Source organism: Gracilinanus agilis, chromosome 1 (assembly GCF_016433145.1).
Source record: "Gracilinanus agilis isolate LMUSP501 chromosome 1, AgileGrace, whole genome shotgun sequence".
NCBI classification, from domain to species: domain Eukaryota; kingdom Metazoa; phylum Chordata; class Mammalia; order Didelphimorphia; family Didelphidae; genus Gracilinanus; species Gracilinanus agilis.
This window is the reverse complement of record NC_058130.1, coordinates 445,381,334-445,403,992: the sequence shown is the minus strand read 5'-3', so window position 1 is coordinate 445,403,992 and position 22,659 is coordinate 445,381,334. Positions and strand designations below refer to the sequence as shown.

General features: G+C 34.7%; 1 protein-coding gene across 1 annotated transcript in view; it reads left to right on the top strand.

The window, feature by feature from the left end:
- The window catches only part of DNAH5 (dynein axonemal heavy chain 5), a 293,673-nt gene that overhangs the window by 215,188 nt on the left and 55,826 nt on the right, over positions 1 to 22,659 (top strand). The window contains exons 65-67 of the mRNA XM_044681991.1: positions 1,177 to 1,359; positions 19,018 to 19,261; positions 21,564 to 21,678. Of these exons, the coding sequence (XP_044537926.1) occupies positions 1,177 to 1,359; positions 19,018 to 19,261; positions 21,564 to 21,678 (542 nt within the window). The remainder of the gene's footprint in view (positions 1 to 1,176; positions 1,360 to 19,017; positions 19,262 to 21,563; positions 21,679 to 22,659) is intronic.

Here is a 22,659-nt window from a genome sequence, read left to right as displayed (position 1 = left end):
GAATGCAGTCAATCAGGTCCACCTCTAACCATCATTGCCTTAGATGATTTCTCCTTATTTCTGAAAATAAAGACCAACTATTAAGATCTCTCAGAATGCTAATTAAAATTTATTCTCAAGAATTCTTTATCATGACATTACTTGGCAAGATAAGAGTTTAATCAGTTCTTTCAGGAAAGAAGTTCTTTTATTTCTCTCTCTCGTCTCATTTTCTCTTTAGTTAACAGAGTTAATTCTGGAACTAGAATTGAACAGCTGATCTCTCTAAATTAAATCTACTCTTAAAGATACATTTATAGTATTCATGTTTCCTTTGACAGAGGTTTTTGGAACTGGTGTTATATTCGATTCTATGTCCAGTTTTTAGTCACTCCAAAAACAATTTATGATATATCAAATATACAATATTTCTATATCAAAATAAAAAACATCACTTCACAGTTTGCTCAGTGTGTTTGTGTGTGTGTATATATATATATATATATGTAAATATTGACAATAGCACTTGAAAAGAAAAGGCAATAAAATAATAACCATAATGATAGTTTAATGAAATAATAATATATGCATAAACCTATATGTAACATTTCTAAAAAGCAAAATAATTCATTGGGATATATTTTAAATCCACAAAAAACTACTTTTTCTTTTCCTCCTGTATCCTTCTAAGTTGTTCTACTCAGAAGTTAAACAGTCCTATTAATGCTTTTTTGTATCTATGTCATTTATTTGTATATCCATGAAGCTGTTGGTGATATAGGCTATTATCAGATCTGAGTTTTATAAATTGTATCTTTTCCCTGTGGATTGCTACATATGAAATAGTGGGCCAGAAAGTTATTGCCTATGGATTCAGTGCTCCTAGTTTGTCTGAATTGATGTCTTCTTCAGACTGAAGCAGTTATTGGCCTTTTGCACTTAATGTTTTCGCCACTAGGAACTTTACTCTTTGAGCTATTATTTGGATTAGAAAGCAAAATTATAACTAGCAGACAGTCTTTACTCAGATTTCTTGATAACTTGATAAAGATTAGATCTCCAACTGAAAACATATGGATAATTTGGAGATATGGTACATGTATGTAGAGTCAATAGTTTGACATAATAACTGTGTGTATTTATAATATTTTAAGCTGATCTCTGTTTTACTTTCCTTTCCATATTGGATCTCATCAGGTAAAAGTTGGTGACAAAGAAGTGGATGTTATGGACAGTTTCAGGCTATATATCACTACAAAACTGCCTAATCCAGCCTACACACCTGAAATCAGTGCTCGAACTTCCATCATTGATTTTACTGTCACCATGAAAGGCCTGGAAGATCAGTTACTTGGAAGAGTCATTCTTACAGAGAAACAAGTAGGTGGAAAAAATGTCTCCTCTGCTCACCCCTCTCCTGAAATCTAGTAGTGAAAAAAAAAGTGATTTATAATTTACAGTAAACTTAATTTTTTTGAATTCTCATTTAAACAGTTCTTTGTCATTTCCTTTGTAGTTTCTAAGGTAAATCCCTTTATTTATCTAAAGAATATTCAATTTTTCTACTTACCTTACCTTTTTATATATATATATGTATATATATGTATGTATATATATATGAATGTGAATGAAATAAGAGGATTATTTAAAAAAACAGTTATCATCATTATTACTATAGCCTTACTTGTTTGTTTTTTCTCTCTGAAGATTATTCTCTGTTGTAAATTGAATTTTTTCAGCTTGTTTTTGTAGTCATAAAATCTGCGACTAGGTTACCTCATACTTTTTCTTATGAAAATGTTTTGCTAAATGTTACCTGAATTATACAAATATCTCTTTGCATCAGTATGGCAAATGTTCCTGTATATTCAACTGAATTGCCAAATATTCCTATATCAGTGTCTCAACAAAACTTCCTGCTTGATATGCCAAGTAAATAGCAAACCTTCTTCCTTCTCCCTAAACCCCTTTCATACCCAAACTTCTCTATGTTGATGATATATCCATTNCAAATTGCCATCCAGAATGGTTGGATCAGTTCACAACTCCACCAGCAATGTATTAATGTCCCAATTTTGCCACATCCCCTCCAGCATTCATTACTCTCCCCTTCTGTCATTTTAGCCAATCTTCTAAGTGTGAGGTGATACCTCAGAGTTGTTTTGATTTGCATTTCTCTAATTATTAGAGATTTAGAACACTTTCTCATGTGCTTATTCATACTTTTGATTTCTTTATCTTAAAATTGCCCATTCATGTCCCTTGCCCATGTATCAATTGGGGAATGGCTTGATTTTTTTATACAATTGATTTAACTCCTTGTATATTTGAATAATTAGACCCCTGTCAGAGTTTTTTGTTTTAAAGATTTTTTCCCAATTTGTTGTTTCCCTTCTGATTTTTTCTGCATTGTTTTTATTTGTACAAAAGCTTTTTAGTTTGATATAATCAAAATTATTTATTTTACATTTTGTAATTTTCTCTAACTCTTGCTTGGTTTTAAAATCTTTTCTTTCCCAGAGATCTGACAAGTATACTATTCTGTGTTCACAACTTATTTATAGTTTTCCTCTTTATATTCAAGTCATTCACCCATTCTGAATTTATCTTGGTGTAGGGTGTGAGATGTTGATCTAAGCCTAATCTCTCCCATATTGTTTTCCAAATTTCCCAGCAGTTTTTGTCAAATAGTGGATGTTTGTCCCCAAAGTTGGGCTCTTTGGGTTTATCATACACTGTCTTGCTGATGTCACTTACCCCAAGTCTATTCCACTGATCCTCACTTCTGTCTCTTAGCCAGTACCATACCATTTTGATGACCGCTGCTTTATAGTATAGTTTAATATCTGGTACTGCTAGGCCCCCTTCCTTTACATTTTTTTCATTGTTTCCCTTGATATTCTTGATCTTTTGTTATTCCAAATGAAATTTGTTATATTTTTTTCTAATTCAGTAAAAAAGTTTTTTGGTAGTTTGATAGGTATGGCACTAAATAGGTAAATTAATTTGGGTAGAATGGTCATTTTTATTATGTTACCTCATCCTACCCATGAGCAATCAATGTTTTTCCAATTATTTAGATCTAGTTTTAATTGTTTGGAAAATGTTTTGTAGTTGTTTTAGTATAATTCCAGTGTTTGTTTTGGTAGATAGACTCCTAAGTATTTTATATTGTCTAGGAAGATTTTAAATGGTGTTTCCCTTTCTAACTCTTGCTGTTGGGATGTGTTGGAAATATATAGAAATTCTGATGATTTATGTGCATTTATTTTGTGTCCTGCAACTTTGCTAAGGTTGTTGATTATTTCTACCAGCTTCTTAGTTGATTCTCTAGGATTTTTTAAGTATACCATCATATCATCTGCAAAGAGTGATAGCTTAGTCTCCTCGTTGCCTATTTTGATACTTTCAACTTCTTTTTCTTCTCTAATTGCTACTGCTAGTGTTTCTAGGACAATGTTAAATAATAGAGGTGATAATGGGCATCCTGATCTTATTGGGAAGGCTTCTAATTTATCCCCATTGCATATGATGCTTGTTGATGGTTTTAGGTATATACTGTTTATTATTTTTAGGAAAGATCCTTCTATTCCTCTACTTTCCAGTGTTTTCAATAAGAATGGGTGCTGTATTTTGTCAAAGACTTTTTCAGCATCTATTGAGATAATCATGTGATTTTTGTTTGTTAGATTGTTGATATGGTCAATTATGTCGATGGTTTTCCTAATGTTGAACCATTCTTGCATTCCTGGTATAAATCCCACCTGATCATGATGGATAATTCTCTTGATCACTTGTTGGAGTCTCTTTGCTAGTATTCTATTTAAGATTTTTGCATTTATGTTCATTAGGGAGATTGGTCTGTAGTTTTCTTTCTCTGTTTTGGATCTACCTGGCTTTGGAGTCAGTACCATATTTGTGTCATAAAAGGAATTTGGTAGGACTCCTTCATTGCTTATTATATCAAGTAATTTGTATAGTATTGTGATTAGTTGCTCTTTGAATGTTTGATAGACTTCAATTGTGAATCCATCAGGTCCTGGCGATTTTTTCTTAGGGAGTTCTTTGATGGCTTGTTCAATTTCTTTTTCTGATATGGGATTATTTAGGTATTCTATTTCTTCTGCTGTTAATCTAGGTAATTTATGTTTTTGTAAATATTCATCCATATCACCTGTAATGTAGAGGATGGCAGCATAGAATTCCTGCAAAATATAGGGTCAAACCTGATCCAGAATTCCAGGGGAACCCCCTGGAGAACTTTGGGTGAGGGGGAAGTTGAGAAGGAGTTAAACAGTTGCTTTCTGGGAGTTAAGGTGAGCAGATCTTGCTGCTTGCTGCTCCTGACTTGGGGGTTCACCTGAGGGGCTATTGTGGCAAAAGCCATGGTGGTTTCTACTCAGGAGTTAGCCTGTCTAGTAGGATTAGACCTTACCAACATCAATATAACAATTATTTAGTAATATAGAGATTAGAAATAGAATAGTTAATATTAGCCTAGTGAACAAGTTGACCAAGAGCCTGTCACTCCCTCCGGGGGGTGGGGAAAGGGCAGCTTAAACCTGACATTTCAGGGCTTCTCATACTTATCCAAATCCTTATTACCCCTCCTGCCTTTCCCTATCCCTTTCCTTCTTCATTAATATAAACTCTACCTTTAATATCTGTGCCTGGGAATTATTTGGTGATACTCACTGCTCATTCTTGCCATCTAGCTTGAATCCTCTCAGTTGCCAGCTTAAGAAGATCATATCCATCCCAGTTTACAACATTAAGATAACTAGTTACTATTTAGCCCTCTATCAGATCTGTGGGGAATATAAGTTAAAGAAAGGGGAACATCATTAAAGATTATCCTCAGCAGAAACTTGCTTGAAAAACCACAGCCCTGTCTCCATTTTCAACTGAAGACCAACAGCTTGGGGGTAGGGGTTTGAGAGCAAGGAATGTCTAACCCCCTCCCTACTCACTCAAGCCTGTCAGTGTGGGAGGAGAGTGTCCTGGAGATTTCTGGCCCTGGCCTAACTATCTGCTTCCTTGATATATCTGTCATTACCAACATAACACACCTAGATTGCTATATTTATTGCCATGTAATTGGGCAAAATAGTTTTTATTGATTGCCTTAATTTCCTCTTCATTAGAGGTGAGGTCTCCCTTTTCATCTTTGATACTGTCAATTTGCTTTTCTTCTTTCCTTTTAAAAATTAGATTGACCAGTACTTTGTCTATTTCATATGTTTTTTTCAAAATACCAGATTCTTGTCTTATTTATTAATTCAATAGTTCTTTTACTTTTGATTTTATTAGTTTCTCCCTTGATTTTTAGTATTTTTAATTTAGTTTTCATCTGGGGATTTTTAATTTTCTCGCTTTCTAGTTTTTTAAGTTGAATGCCCAGTTCATTAATCCCTGCCCTCCCTAATTTGTTAATATATGCACTCAAGAATATAAATTTCCCCCTGAGTACTGCCTTAGCTGAATCCCACAGAGTTTGGTAGGATGTCTCATAATTGTCATTCTCTTCAATGAAATTGTTGATTGTTTCTATGATTTCTTTGACTAACTGGTTTTGGAGAATCATATTACTTAATTTCCAATTAGTTTTTGATTTGCCTATCCAGGTGCCCTTACTAATTATTATTTTTATCGCATTATGATCTGAGAAGGTTACATTTATTATTCTTGCTCTTTTGCATTTGTTTGCAATGTTTCTATGCCCTATTACATGGTCAATGTTTGTGAATGTACCTTATGCAGCTGAAAAGAAGGTGTATTCTTTTTTGTCCCTATTTATTTTTCTCCACATATCAATTAAATCTAATTTTCTGGGACTTCATTCACCTCTCTTATCTCTTTTTTATTTATTTTTTGGTTTGATTTATCTGGATCTGAATGAGGAATATTTAGATCTCCCACTAGTATGGTTTTGCTATCTATTTCCTTCTTGAGATCTGCCAGTTTCTCCTTTACTAATTTGGATGCTATGCCATTTGGTGCATACATATGGAGCAGTGTTATTTCCTCATTGTCTATACTGCCTTTTATCAGGATGTAATAACCTTCCCTGTCTTTTTTAATCATATCTATTTTTACTTTGGCTTTGTCAGAAATCATGATCGCCAATCCTACCTTCTTTTTCTCATTTGAAGCTCAAGAGATTTTGCTCAAGCCCCTTTACCTTAAACCTGTGTATGTACACCTGCCTCATATGTGTTTCTTGTAGACAACATATGGTAGGATTTTGTTTTTAATCCATCCGCTATTTGCTTCCATTATATGGGTGAGTTCATCCCATTCACATTCAGAATTATAATTATCAATTGTGTATTCGCCAACATTTTGGTATCCTCTCCTAGTTCTACCCCTTCTTCTTGCACTATTTCCTTTTAAACCAGTGGTTTGCTTTAAGCCAGTAACCCTTGTCCCCACCCTTGATTTACTTCCCCTTCTACCTCCTCCCTTATTATTCCCCTCTTTTTATTTTTAAGGCCTAATGAATTCCCTCCCCCTTCCTCTTCCCTCTCTTTTTTGACCTCCCCAATCCTCTTCTCCCGTTGGTTTATCCCTTCTGAGTTTCTCAGTAGGGTTGGATAGAGCTTTATATCCCAATGGATAAAACTACTCTTCCCTGTCAGGGTTAATTCTACTGAGAGTAAGGTTTAAATATTACCTCTTAATGCTCTCTTCCTCTTCTTCTTATAATAGTATTCATCCCCTCCCCTTCCCATGCCCTCTTTGTGTGTAATAGAACATCCTATTTTTCTTATTCATTCAAATTTCTCTTGGTGTCCTCTACTATTCACCCCCCTCTTTCCCACTCCCCATATCATCTTAGATCATTTAGTACTCCAACCACTCCCTATAAATAATTCTACTAATTACTATAATAGCGAATACTATAATAGTGCATAGAGTTCACTACAGAGAATTATGCATAACATTTCTCCACATAGGAATACCAATAATTAGATCATAGTGAAGCCCTTAAAGAGAGAAAATTTAAAAATACGAGTTTTCTTTCTTTCCGCTCTGTTTCTTATTTATCTTTTCATGTTTCTCTTGGTTTTTGTGGTTGGATATCGAACTTTCCATTTAGTCCTGGTCTTTTCTGTGCAAATACTTGGAAATCTTCTATCTTTTTGAATGCCCATACATTCCCCTGGAAGTATATAGTCAGTTTTGATGGGTAGGTGATCCTTGGTTGTAGACCCAGTTCTCTTGCCTTTCTGAATATCATATTCCAAGCCTTGAGGTCTTTTAGTGTGGAGGCTGCCAGATCCTGTGTGATCCTGATTGGTGCTCCTTGATATCTGAATTGTCTTTTTCTGGCTTCTTGTAAAATTTTTTCTTTGACTTGGAAACTCTTGAATTTGGCTATTATATTCCTGGGGGTTGTCTTTTTAGGGTCTAGTGTAGAGGGTGATCTATGGATCCTTTCAATGTCTATATTGCCCTCTTTTTGTAGAACTTCAGGGCAATTTTGCTGAATAATTTATTTTAGTATAGAGTCCAAATTTCTATTAATTTCTGCTTTTTCAGGGAGACCAATGATTCTAAGATTGTCTCTTCTATACCTGTTTTCTTGATCTGTCAATTTCTCATTGAGATATTTCATGTTTCCTTCTATTTTATCAGTCTTTTGACTTTGCTTTATTTGTTCTTGCTGTCTTGAGAGATCATTAGCTTCTAATTGCTCAATTCTAGGCTTTAAAGATGGTTTCCCTTTTCAATCTGGACATTTCTGGTCTTCAATTTACTTGCCTCACTTTCCAGTTGCAAAATTCTGTCTTTTAAACTGTTATTTTCTTGCCAGATTTTGGTTTCCAATTTGCTTACCATTTCCTTTGATTTTGGGGCATCTTTCTCCAACTGGGAGTTTCTGTCTTCTAACCTGTTAATTTCCTTTTGAGCTATTTCCCACTTCTCTTGCAAAATCTCTTCCATCTTTCTCATCATCTCAGATTTGTACTCTTCAAGAGCTTGTGATCAGTTTTCATTATTTTGGGAAGGTTTGGATGTGATTATTTGTTTGTTCTCCTCTCCTGTTTGCTCTGTTGTCTGGATTTTCTCTGTGTAAAAGTTGTCGAGTGTTACAGATTTCTTCTTGCTGATCTTTCTATTTTGGGGTTCCTGTGGATGGCTTGCTATTGTGATCCACTTACCTTTTCAGGTTTATCCTCACACCCAGGGTCTGTCTGAGCTCTTTAGGCTCCTGAGGTCACATGTCTAGTTATTCTCATGGTCAAGTGTCCTGGTCGTCCCCTTGCTTGTTCCTCTGTCTGAAGCTCTGTGTCCACGCCTGCTCTTTGGGTCTAAGTCCGCACTTGAATCCGCACCTGCGCTCAGGGTCTGTGTTCCAAGTGTGAGAGTTCTTTAGCCTCTTGGGGTTTTAAGTCTTGCTGCTCTCAGGAGCAGGACCTGCTGACCCCAGGTAGCTACCAAGGACTTAATGGGTGTCCCAAGCTTGCTCTAGCTCTTATGTGCTGGCTTTGGCACTGTAGGTGGTGTGGGGGGGAGGGGGTTGCTCAGCTCACATTTTAGTGAGAGCTGTTTCACTCCTTTATAGCATGGAAATGCCCCGATCCCATGTACCTTCAATGCTGAGCCCTGTTGTGGGGTCCCTTTGTTTGTCTGGATTTGTTTTTATGTCTTCTTGAAGAGTCCTGTATGTGTGGGTTAGGAGAGGTTAAGCAAGCTGCTTCTACTCTGCCGCCATCTCAATCCGGAAGTCATCAGTGCCCTCAAGGTTTTTTCTAAGAGTCAGTGTGGTTTAATGGATAGAAATCTGGCCTTGTAGTCAGGAAGACTTGTGTTGAAATCCTGCCTCACACATATACACATGCTATGTGACCTTAGCAATCCATTTTAAGGCTAAAACATGCAAAGAAGGCACTGACTTACATTCGTAGACAATTTCCCATACCAAAGAAATCTCGGGTCTACTTTCTATACTTAATACTAAATGCAAACACAGAAGATATTTTGGTGATCCAAATAGAACTTCTTTTCCTTCTTTCATAATTTCTAAAATTCCTTAAAATATTTTGTCCATCTTTTATACATGATATCCCCTTATTAGATTTTTAAGAAGTTTCTTGAATAAATATGAGATTTTTTATTTTTTTCAATAACTAGTATGCTTCCTTGTTGAAAATATGGGCTCAAACAGGAAATTAACAAATATTTGTTGAATAGAACAAGGCACATATGCTGTTGGATGTTGTGTGTGGGAAGTTTCTGATCATGAATGGTTGGATATAAGTACTTGATACTGGAAATGGGCCACACCTTAAGTTTTATAATAAATTCTGAGCATTATCCATTTTCATTATCACAGAGTACAAATGCATTATAATCCAGTCTTCCTATATCCTTCTAATGCTTTTATTTCCAGGCCTTCCAGGCAAGGTAGAATTAATGCATAAAGAAAAGCCTGTAGAGAGAAAATTTTGTCATCATTCATCAGTGCTAGTTGGCTATGCTAATAATCTACAAAATAGCCCAAGTTGAACTGCAATCCACATCATTACTATTCTAAATATTCAAGTGCATGCTTTCCTGAGAGTGAAAGCTTGTCAAAGGATGACTCTATCCAGAAAGGCACCTTTTCCTATTGAAGATAGTTATATGATAATAAGACTGATTTTCATTTATGGATACTTCTAGGTTTAATGTGCACCAGAGTCACCACTAGTTGACAGAATATTGAGAAGGACTTTTTAAAAATTCTCTGAACCCTCACTCCACATTATATTTCCTTTAGTCTTATTAAAATTATGTTTGTATCTATTTCTTGCATGCCTAAAAATAATTTCTAATTCTTAATCGGTTTATTCTCATAGATAAAGTCTTATTAATGGGAAATTTTTAGAATCACAAGGGAAAAGGAAATATTAAAAATGTTACCACTATCAGTTTTGTTATTTGTTGCTATTTTAAAAATATAATGGATTAAAAAAAAACAACCAACATCACTTTATTTCAGACCCTGCCATTTTGAAAAAGGAAGAGTTATTTTACCTGGTAGTATAAGGATTAGGGTTTGGCAAGATAGATGATCATTAAGTGATTAACATCAAGGAGGAACATGAGGGTCGTTTTAAAATAGTACTCATTATAAATTCTTAGATTTTATGCTTAAAAATCTTGGTCCATAACCTAGCAATTTCAGCTTCTTTTTTGGAGATAATCGCCTTTGGCGATACTTTGTAGAGGCTTAATTGGTCACTAGAGTCACCAAACTTTAATCTATGAGCTTGCTTGGATTCCAAGGTTGAGAGCTACACCATACCTAATAACTGTTTATTTTATCACTTTCCTCAACCATGACCACTATAACTGAATGGTTATTTGGCATTGGTTTCTTATTTCTTTTTGATAGACAGAGGGTAACTTGTTTCCATATGATCCAGACTACAACTATATTTTTCTAGCTGTTATTTAGTAATAACAATAATAATAGAAAGCATTTATATTCTGATGACTATGTGCCAGACTCTGTTTAAAGAGTTTTATAATTAATATCTAATTTGATTGTTGCTACAACTCTTGGAGGGAGACATTATTATTGTACTTATTTTATAGATAAAGAGCCTGAAGAAAACAGAGGTTAAATGATTTGCCCAGTGTCATACAGCGAATAAGTGACTAAGTCTGGATTTGAACTCAGATCATCCTTACTTACATCCTTACTTACTTACAGGTCTACTGCTCTATATACTCAGACATCTCTATTTAAATTAATGAAATATGCAAATTCTTTAATAACATAAAGGCAAGGCAATTATTAAAATAAAAATGCAGCACCAAATTGGTTTGTATTTAAGTTAACTAAATTATTCTATCTAGCTCTTCAACCTATGGACCTTACTACCTTTGTAGCCACAGAGAACAATGATATCTTTTACTCTACAATACCACTTCACAAGATGCTATTTGCTTACTTTGTCGTGCTGGATGAAATTTGTCTGATCAATGTCCAGGCCTTACTTTCCTTCCAATCATGGATCCTCCAGATTATATGACAGGCTTAGCTTTCTTGCCTAGTGACTATGAGTTCTTATGACAGTATTATATGACTGATCAGATAATTTCAGTTGGAAGACACCTTAGAGAGAATTTAATTCAACACATATGTGTAAGAATCTCTTCTCCATTAGCTATCAAGTAGTCACCCAATCTTGCTTAAATACCCATAGTGAGGTAGAAACACAACCTCTTAAGCCCATCCCAATTTTATAGACCTTTATTTGTTAAGTTTTTTCTTATGTCAGCTTTTGGCTCCAGGTCTTTTTGCCAGTATTGCCATAGAGATTTCTGAACTTTAGAAATGACCAGACAAACTGACAAAGAATTCAATGTTTTAGCAATGCTATGTAATGTGGTAATGAGACTTGTGGAGAAGAGAATCCAGAATTGATTCCATCTTGAGAGCTATGCCTAAGTTGGGTTTGCCTGGAGTTTTTGCAGGCACATCCCCTGTCATGGTGGCAACTCCTTTGTATCCTGGAGCTCTTGCAGTCTGCTAGTTCAGGATGGTGATAATTGGAATTTAGGGGATGGACAGAGATGAATGAGAGCTGACTTGCATATTGATGAGGTGCTTAGGTGCTTAGGTGCAATGTTTCTTCTTACCATCTGGAATTAGCCCAACACTCCCTAATTACTAGATGGACTATATAGCTCATTTGCTACTGGTCCAACTTTATTTCCTTCTAGCACAGGCCATGAAGAGAAAGAGAGACAGAGATCTATCCTTTCTGCTAGGCAAAAGTAGCCAGTGCTTATATTGTTTACTTCTATACTTTGCCTTCTTATGCATATTCACTTACCTCATAAACACAAAATCTGATAGCTACCCATATCCTTTATTTTTGTAACTAATGTTAGCTCAGAGAGAAAGAGAACAGGAAGAGCTCTTAATCTGTCAAGGACATTGGAAAATTTATCCTTCTTTTAGCAGAGAGATGAAATATAGGGGAGGTGTAGAATCAAATCCAGTTTGGATTTCACTTAAGTACGAAGGTGTCTCATAATTATATCCCTTTGAATAACTCAGGAAAGTTCTTGAATTAAATGAGAGTTAGAAAGGATAAGCCACAGTTAGCATAGTGATGGGGAATTTCAGTTTCACTTACCTAAGAATGAAATATACCTTCCTGCAACTTCAGCCTATTGTTTCTTGGTGTTCCCCTTGAGGTCAAGCAGAACCTGTTTAATCTGTCTTCTAGGTGCTAGCCTTCTAAAATCTTGAAGATGATTGTTGTATCTCTTCTATCAGGTTAAACATATCCATATTCTTCATTTGATCCTCATAAAGTATGATCTCAAGATTCATCATATGGTGATGTCAACAATTTAGCATAATAATTTAGATCTCTTCTGACTAGGGCAGAGAACAATAAGACAATCAGCTTCACAATCCTCAACATTAAGCATCTCTTTATGTAGCTTACAATTGCTTAAAATTTTTTGCCTGAGTTCTTGGCTCATGTTGATATTTCAGTTCATTAAAATAGACACTTTTTCAATTAAAATTATGTAATTGCCATTTCTATGGTGCTTATGTTTTGTCAGAATCATTTAATTTAATCACCCCTATCATAAAGTCAAATAGGTATTATTATCCTCTTTTTACAAACAGAGAGGTTGTTACTTGGTTTAGTGATTTTTCTATAGTAACATATCTCACAAGTGTTAGAGGTGGAATATATAGCAGAACTTTGTATATTATAATTGGAATTGCGTATTGTAACAGATCTCTGAAAAAAAACCACAACACATTCTATCTAAACCATATCCAGAAAATAGTTATTTAACTTCAGCAAAAAGACTTGAAATGAGGGGAAGCCCATTAAGGCTTCCAGTTCCATATTTGGATAGCTATAATTGAGTGGATGAGAATGAAGGTTTCTCTGAACATAAAAGTTAGCATGTTTTCCAGAATTCAGTCTTGTTGTCTAGCCAGAGCTCATCACCTTGAACTTTGAAGCTGATTTTGCAACCTCTTTAAGACATTAAATTTCATCTAATTAGATTAAGCCCAGGTTGCTAGTCTGTCTGGAACTTTGCAGATTTTCTTTTATGTTACCTATCCCTCCTTTTAGCTTTGCGACATTGATAAATCTAAGAAACATAATATGTATGCCTATATTTAAGTTACCTATAAAACTGTTTTATAGTAAAGAGTATAGAACTTTGAGGGATTCTACTAGAGACCTTCCCGAGGTTGGGCCATTCATAATCATTAAAACATTTTCAATGGATGTATTTACCCTAGAGGGATGAAAAAAAGATTTTATTAATTAAAAATGAGATTATTTTGGCAACAGCTGACCTTAAAGATATACTAATACTTTTAAATCATTATTTCTTTGTCTATATTTTCATTAATGTTCTTTTAATATTACGATCTAGATTTCTGTTAGGAATCAGTCAAGTTCACTGTCCTTTAGTGTGCAGACTCCATTTTCTTCCATTAAAAAAACAAAAGATATATTTGCCCATTTCTAGACCCATGGCATCTTTCCCACTCTATGGCAGCTTTTAGAGGTCACTGATAGTGGTTCAGCAATCCAATCTACCATTTTCCTCATTATTTTAGGAAATAGTTCTGGGCCACGTACCAAGATCTCCTCCAGAACATTTAGGTGCTCATTTACCATCTCCTTCCTTGTCTTGGGTATCAACTTCCTATTAACCATTTTTATGTCCTTTATAGTCCAACAATTATTCTTTTTGAGAAGAAAAATAAAACTAGAACAAAATTAGGGTTGAATTGTTTCATTTAGCTCACACAATGGTCCTATGCTTCCTTCATCTTCTTTACCAATATAGCTATAAATAGACCCGCACAGATATAGTAGTCATTTTTTGGTTTCTCTTTGCATTCCACACCAGCTTCATTACAGTTTGAAATTTAGCACTCCTGACACTATTCTTCTAAAAATATCTTTATGTTGTCCTTAGCACAGCTAATCCAAAACCTTAGTGCTCCTGACACTATTCTTAAAAATCCATAACAAGATGGTGACAGTGGAACACAAGCTCTGATAGGTCCTCCCAAATTGGAAACATTTAAAGGGGGATATGATAATGCATTATGTTCCTGTCATCCAGAAATCAGCCTTGGTAAAATGCAGTGGTTTTTAGCAGAGATATATTGTATTACTTAACAGCATTATTTTCTTAAGGGATCATAACAATATTTTTCTTAATTCATTTCAAAAATTCCTGTGCCAACCAAAAATATAATTTTTAATTGAGCACAAAATAGCTTCGTCCACTATGTTAGCACTTGTTTAATTGACTGTGTACTACTGAATTGTTTTACCTTATGTTCTGAAAGCTTTTTGTTGTTAGTTTACTGTCTGAGTCACATTCTTATTTATATACTATTTACAGAATCAACTTGAGGCAAAATTATGAGACAGATGAAATGCCCAATCCATATTCAATTTTATTACCTTTTTCTCCCACATCCACCCTCACTATAAATTATTTCTTCTGTTGCCTCTTGTCCTTTATGATCCAGGGCAGGACTCACAGTTACCAGTGATTAGGCAATAACCTGGTTAAATGCTGGGGGAAGGAAGAGCAATCTCAACCTGGAGCTGAAGAATTCAGTATTAAAGCACAGTGCCATTTAAAGTCATTGTTAACAAATTAGGAATGTCCTTAACTAAAACTGTAAGAAACCTCCTGGAGGCTTTAACATTTAGCCTGTTCCTATATCAAGGCTTACACTAGCATATGCTCCTGCACTCTAGAACTGAGCAGTCTATCTTCAGTTAAGGGCTTTCCTGATTGATAGAAACTTGCAGAATAACTTCCAATGATAATCAGCAGAGAGATATGGACTCTGAGTACCTTGTCCTGAGCAACTTCATGAAAGATGCTAATGTGATCATGGTTTAGAGACTGTCAAGCCTCCATGTGATTGCTATTCTATCCCATCCTCTCCAGAGGATTGCCCCCTTTATCATTCCACTGTGCACCCATCCTAGCACAATATCAGTATTGCTTGGAGGAAGTAAGATTTGGAATACTACTACCTCTGAAAAACAAAAGATGAACATAGTACTTTTCTGTTGGAGATAATAGGATTGAATTGGATCATGAGTAAATGTAGAGGGATGCATATCTAGGGCAAGGAGAACGAACAGAAATCTCCATGTGAGACAGGGGTGAAAGAGGAGATAGAGGAAGAATACATCTCAGGCATGTGAGAGGAGGAGAGGAACAGAGGGAGCTCTAGGTAAATGGCCCTCCATTTATTTAATGATGTTTGAGGCAAGGTTTTCAGCTGAGAGAGTGGAGGGAGGAGTGCTATGGGAGATTTGAGAGGGGATGAAAAGTTTAGAAAATCCACCGTGATAAGGGGAATAGTGAATCAATTTGAGAGGCATAAAAGAGTATCTTTGCTGCAATTAGGGAGCAGCTGAGATTATTTGATTTTTCTTGAGATAATGCCAAATGAGGATCAATTGAAGAAAATGGGTTTATTTAACTTGGAGGAGAGAAAACTAAGAGAGGAAATATTGGTCACTTTCAAATTTTTAAAGGACTCTAACATAGAAGAGGGATGACAGATTCATACCTTTAAGGAGGTATACTTAGGAGCAATGGTCAAAGTAGTAGAAAGTTATATTTAGTTCTAATGTAAGTGCTACTGATTCTGCATTGCCACTCCACCTGTGGTTTATCATTTCTAGCTTCTCATTTGCCTCAAGGGCTTCACTGACTTGCTCTAGGAAATCAGTTTCTGGGACGTTTACTAATGCAAAATCCAAACTGGATTTGTGTGCCACTTACCCCTCATCTTTGCCTTAGCTCTCTGCTGAAAGAAGGATAATATTTCTGATATGAAAAACAATTCAAAATCTCTTACCAGGTCTCTCTTTTTCTCTGAGCTGGCATTAATCACAGAATCAAGGCTGTGGGTGGCCACCAAACATTGTATTTATCAATAAAATGGACTTACATAGGATGACAAAGCATAAAAGTAAACAAATTACTTTTGGACTGTAGGCAGAAAGGTCAAGCTAATGTTTCTCTTTTCTCTTCATCCTCTGTTCTGAAGAAAGCTAGTAGGGACAATAGTGAGTTTCCCATATTCCATATGGGAATTGGGAGTGGGGATAATTTCCTTAGCAGCTGGTAAGAAGAAACTAGGACCCAGACAGCTGCAATTCAGACCTCACCAATTTTCCAGTCAGCTCTCAATAATTTCTTTCCATACCATTATGATCACTATCCTGAAAGAGTAGCCTGCAAAAGTCCCAAGGCACAAAGGACTAAGGGTAATCGGAAGTGTATCCCATGACAGAGAGTACCCCTCTGCCACCTCAATCCAACCCCAACTCTGGAATGGCTCTCAAAATGGAATCTCATTGGTTTTCCTTTTCCCATAAATTTCAATGTCAAGTTATTAAACTTCACCAAACTGGTGAATTCTTTGATATATTCTGGTCAGAAATTTCTAAAATCAGAGTACTTGACAGACTTGTGATGGAATTGCATCACTTTGACTTTATGACTGTAGGCAGAGGCCAACCCCAGAGATTAATATGTGATGGAACGGTGTCTCTCTGTCCCCAGAAGGCAAGACTATTGTATTAGTTTTCTAATTACTGTCCCTTCTTCCAATCTCTTCAATTCATCCTCCACACAGTTGTCAAGATAATCTTCCTGATGCAGAAGTCTAATCATGTTATTCCTCAACTCAAAAATACTCAAAGGCTCTCTGCTGTCACTAGGAGAAAACAAAAGTCTTAGCCTTTTATTTAAAGACTTCTTCAATCTGGCTTCAATCTACTTTCCCAGAAATATTTTACTCTCCTTTACGTTTTAGTTGAACAGTCCTGCTTTGTATTCCTTGGGCTTGACATTCTATCTCCAGTCCTTCCTTTTGCGGAGTCTATCCTGCATGTCTAGAATTCACTAGCTTTTCACTCTTGCCTTTTAGAATCTTTTATTTTCTTTAAGATTTCCCCCAAGTTTCAATTGTTAATGGTTTTTTTTTTCTCTCCTCAAATTATCTTGTATTTGTTTATTATCAAATAATAAGGTCAAAGCTCACTTATCTGTGGACTTGTTGTAACTTCCTAATATAAGTGAAGAAATATAAGTTCCATTAAGGCTAAGACTTTTCTGCATTATTTTATATCCTTAGTTTTCAGGTCAGAGCTTCAGATACATTAAGTGCTTATATTTATTGAAATGGATTGAATTAAAATGAAGTGCTAATTTAAATATATTATTGATTCCTATCATTCTGTGGATCATAATCCATATTTATCATCACTTCCAGTCCATGTCTTTTGTATTTCCCTCAATAGAGGCCCCTTACCATCTTTTCTTCAAACATAGGATCCAATAAGATCAATTTAAATATTCCAAAATCATTTAACCATTATTAGTAATTGGTGAGTAGCTAAGACTCATTCATGTACTATTTAAAAAAAAGAAAATTAATATTGCAAACATATTCTTGGTCATCAATCCTCATGCTCCCTTGACTCTAAGATGTAGTCAGTTTTCTTGACTATAAAGCTTAACCAATTTTGGAAATGATCCTAAATCTATTAAGACAAAACCAGAAATTTGATCTGTGGAGAATCTGGTCTAAGAGGGGGGCTAACAAAATTATAAAAGGCTGTATCCTTGACTTGTCATCAACCAAATCAAGAGATATAGACCTTTTATTTACCACCTGAAAGAATAAAAATCCTTACCTTATCAGGCATCAATTTCCACATCTCTAGAATGAAGGGTAATAACTAGATACCCTTGATGATTCCTTCCAATTTCAAATTTGTGATCTTAAAAATCTTTATTTTCAAAGGACTTAGGTTCGGAAAGGATCTTAGAGGTAATCTAGTTGAACCACCTTGTTTTACAAATGAGGAGTTTGAATCTTAAGGAACTAAAGTGAATGTACTCATCCAAGATCATACACATAGTTAATGAGTAGCACCCTTGGTTGGGATTTGAACCTTGGTATTCTTATTATAAATCCATTGACCTTGTTATTATCTTGCAGAGCCTGAAATTGATAGTAAATGAAGTAAATAGCCGAATAAAGAAAATAATATTGTTTGTTTTTTCACTTTCATTTTATATTTCCTATTGAAATAGGAATGTGCTATAGTAACAGTGATTTCTTCATTACTGACGATGCAAAGCAATTAGAATAGGAGGCATTAAATATTGCTTATTTTCTACCACTTTTATTTGACCTAAAATTTCTATAGAACTCTTTCTGCCATTTAATTATTTTACAATCCCACAAGGCTAAGGGTTAGGCGCTTACAATGTGAAGGTTTTTCTGAAATTCAAGAAGGTGGTTATTTGCTCAAATTCATTAGGATGTGAAATGAATTTATATATTCTGTATCAGGAATATATTTTTTACTGAATGAGTTAAACAAAATGTAAGTAGACACTCTATATGAAGTTAGTATTTTAGAGCAGACAAAAACAAATAGAGATAAAACAACAAATTAACATTATTTATATTTATTCTATTTTACTTTTTCATGGACTATTTCTCAATTATATTTTAATCTTGTTACAGAGAACTGTACAGTGTTGCAGGCCTTATATGGCCAGAAAACATGAATTTGACACCTTAGCTTTTAAGCATATGCTTTAGCAAATAATAATAATAATAATAATAACATTTATATATTGTTTACTGTATGCCAGGCACTACAATAAGTATTTTGCTGTTATTTCATTTGATCCTTATATAACCCTGGGAAGTAAGTGCTATTATTATCCCCAATTTCCACATAAGGAAACTGAAGCAAATAGAGGTTGACAGATCTGCCCTGGGGTCACATAGGAAAGATAAGTGTCTCTGACTGGATTTGAACTCAGGTTTTCCTGCCTTGAGGTCTGTATTCTATCCTTTTTTGACACTTGAATACATTCAGATTAAGTTCCTAAAGGTCTTTAACCAATAATTGTGTGCTGTTTCTGAGCGTATATTAACTTGGAGAAAGAAAAAAATGTATTTATGCAAATTAACAGGAACTGGAAAAGGAAAGAACTAATCTCATGGAAGATGTAACAGCAAACAAAAGAAAGATGAAAGAGCTGGAGGACAATTTGCTTTATCGTCTGACAAGTACAAAAGGGTCATTGGTGGAAGATGAGAGTCTCATTATTGTGCTGAGTAATACTAAAAAGACTGCAGAAGAAGTGACACAGAAGCTTGAGATTTCTGCTGAGACAGAAATACAGATTAACACAGCCCGGGAGGAATATAGGCCTGGTGAGTTTCATAATGAAAGACAAATGTCACAGAAACATGAAGCGAGGACAAAGGGGAGTTAAAGGAAGTGAATGAAAATAAGCAAGGTATATAAAGGTGTCTGAAAATGTAACTTAATATATTGTATTTTTCTTATGGGATTCCATTTGGAAATATTCTCACCAATTTGATCTTTCTTCTCAATAGTGGGTGAAAATTTTTTATCTGTCTGTAGTTCCTTGAAGTCAAAAGTTGGCATACATTTTTAAAACTCTAGCACAGTATTTTCTTTTTCTTTTTTTAATTTAATTTTATTACTTTTTAATTTTAATTACAAATTTCCACACAAGTTTTCCAAACTTATATGATCCAAATTGTCTCCCTTCCTTTTTCCTTCCAGCCTCCCAAAATTGGCAAGCAATTCAATCTGGATTATACATGTATTATCATGCAAAACATATTTCCATATTATTCATTTTTATAAGATTATATATCTTATAAAACCAAACCCCCCAAACATAATCCCAAATAAATAAGTCAAAAATCATATGTTTTCATCTACATACCTACACCAACAGTTCTTTCTCTGGAAGTGGATAGTATTTTTTTTTTCATAAGTCCCTCAGAATCCCTGGATCATTTTATTGCTGATAGTAGCAAAGTCTATCACATTTGATCATTCCACAATCTTGCTGTTACTGTGTACAATGTTTTTCTGTTTCTATTTATTTCACGGAATCAGTTCATGTAGATCTTTCCAACATTTTCTGAAATCATCCTGTTCATCATTCCTTATAGCACAATAGTATTCCATCACCAATATGTACAACAATTTGTTCAGCCATTCTCCAATTGAAGGATGTCCCTTTTGTTTCTAATTCTTTGTCACCATAAAAAGAGCAGGTAAATTTTTTTTTGTGCAAACCAGTCCTTTCCCATTTAAAAAAAAAATCTTTTTGGTATACAGACTTAGTAGTGGTATGATTGGATCAAGGGGTATATACATTTTCTTATAGTCCTTTGGGCATAATTCCAAATTGCCCTTCAGAATGATTAGATAAGTTCACAACTTCACCAGCAATGCTTAGTGTCCCAATTCTGCCATATTCCCTCAAACATTAATCATTTTCCTTTACTGTCATATTAGCCAATCTGATAGGTATGAGGTGGTATATTAGAGTTGTTTTAATTTGCATTTCTTGAATCAAGACTGATTGAGAACATTTTTTCATATGATTATTGATAAATTTGATTTCTTCATCTGACAAATGCCTATTCATATCCTTTGACAATTTATCAATTAGGGAATGGCTTGTTTTCTTTTAAATTTGACTTTGTTCTTTATGTATTTGAGAATTGAGACCTTTATCAAAGAAATTTGTTATAAAATTTTCCCAGTTTGTTGTTTCCCTTCAATCACATTATTTTCTCTCATTTTTTAAGTCATTGAAAGAAAAAAGAAAGAATTTTTTATGCTTTTCTGAAAACTGAGAAGTGAAGAGTTAACATATTTTTACTATTGTTTCTAAGAACTTTAAACCATATTGTTTAGATGGTTGTCTTAATGAGGCCAATAACATTAAGCACGCTCTATATGCAGGTCTGCCAGTGTCATCATTCTGTGATTATAAAAATCATCTCTACCTCAACCAACTGTTTTGAAAATATATACCCTTGGTCACAGGGAGAATTAGGGGAAAGATAAAGAGCCATGGGAGGCATCATCTCCACTACTTAGAAGAATGATCAAAGACATGATTCTATATATAATATCTTCTTTAGATATGAAGAATAATCAATTGTCATTGTAGCCAGGGGGCTGTTCCCTTTTGTTTTAGAGACCAAACCATCAATAATTACTATGAAGTTTAAGATATGGCTGGTAGACAGGTTCTACTCTGGCACCTCTAAAAAGAGCCTCATCTTAAGCTCTGGGGCAGAAACTCTCTGGTAATTTTTGGATTCCTTTTTCATTCTCTCTGTCTCTCTCTGTCTCTCTGATTTTTTTCCCTTCTTAAAAAAGAGAGAATACTTATATAGTTATTAAGGAATTGTATATTCTAAGGGGAAAAAAGCACAATTGAAAAAATCATTTCGGTTTTTTTACTTTTTAATGACTGCCATGAACCATATATTTTAGGCATAAATTGATCAATAAATTCATATTGCTATGATCTAGTGGCAAGTATTGGTTGGTTTTCATTAGGCATGCAAATCAAAATAATTGTTCTATTGTACTTAAAGTTAGGCTTATCTATTTTTATGTATAATTTATTCCCTTTTCATGAAGTACACAGCCTTGTTCTTTTTTTTCCCTTACCAGTGGCCACAAGGGGAAGCATACTCTATTTCCTCATCACAGAGATGAGTGTGGTTAATGTGATGTATCAGACTTCACTACGGCAGTTTCTGGGGTTATTTGACCTTTCCTTGGCCAGGTAATATGACACACAAGAAGCTGAGTTGAATTTTTACATCTCTGGGTCCTGGTGATTATTTGATAATTTTAATTACAAGCATGTAGCCTCTATGAATGATTCTGAATGATGTATTGTGTTTAAATTCTTATAAAATGTAAATATGTACTTAGAATCTGGGATTCAGGCATTAAACCTAAACAAGTAAATAAAAGCATGTCTGTTTTAGAAAACTGACAAGAAGCTGTGTTACCACTGGAGCTTAGAGCTGAGGCTATGATTATTGAGAACAGCCACACATGTTTTCTCTATTTCTCCGAATTTATTTTTAGGTTCATCAAGTAACCTAAAAATTCAGTATTATTAATCTTTCCAAGGACTAGTCACCTGAAGTTATCAGAAGTACTTTAGCAACATACAACCAGTCAGCAAAGTCAGTTAAGCCTTTAGTAAGTAAATACCATTTGCAAGGTACTATGCTAAACAATGAAGATACAAAAAGACAAAAGACATTCCTTGCCCTCAAAGACTTGATAATCTATTGAGGGAGACAATAAACAAACAAATTCATATGAACAATCCAGATTCACCTAAAACCTGTAGAAAATAGGATTTTAGTTGGGATTAAAGAAGCCAGAGAAACCAGGAAGAAGAGATGATAAGAAGAGCATCAAAGGCATGGGAAATAGCCAAAGAAAATTCCTGGAGCATAGAGATAGCATAGGCATAAAAATCACTTAGTTTATCACTAAGTAAGACTAACCAGTTAAAGTAGAAAACCACCAGATGCTACTTCCTCCTTTCTGTCATACATCCTTACAGAATAGAATCCAAGGTGAATTCCTCAGACCAGCCCTACATTGATTTCATTCTCCCTTTCCCCCAATATTCCCAGAGTTAGGAATAATTGGTGGTACCTGACTGTTTCATGCCCCCACGTTCCTAATTATGGTTCTTAAAATAACTACAAAAGACATTATGCACAAATTTTAAGTAACAAAA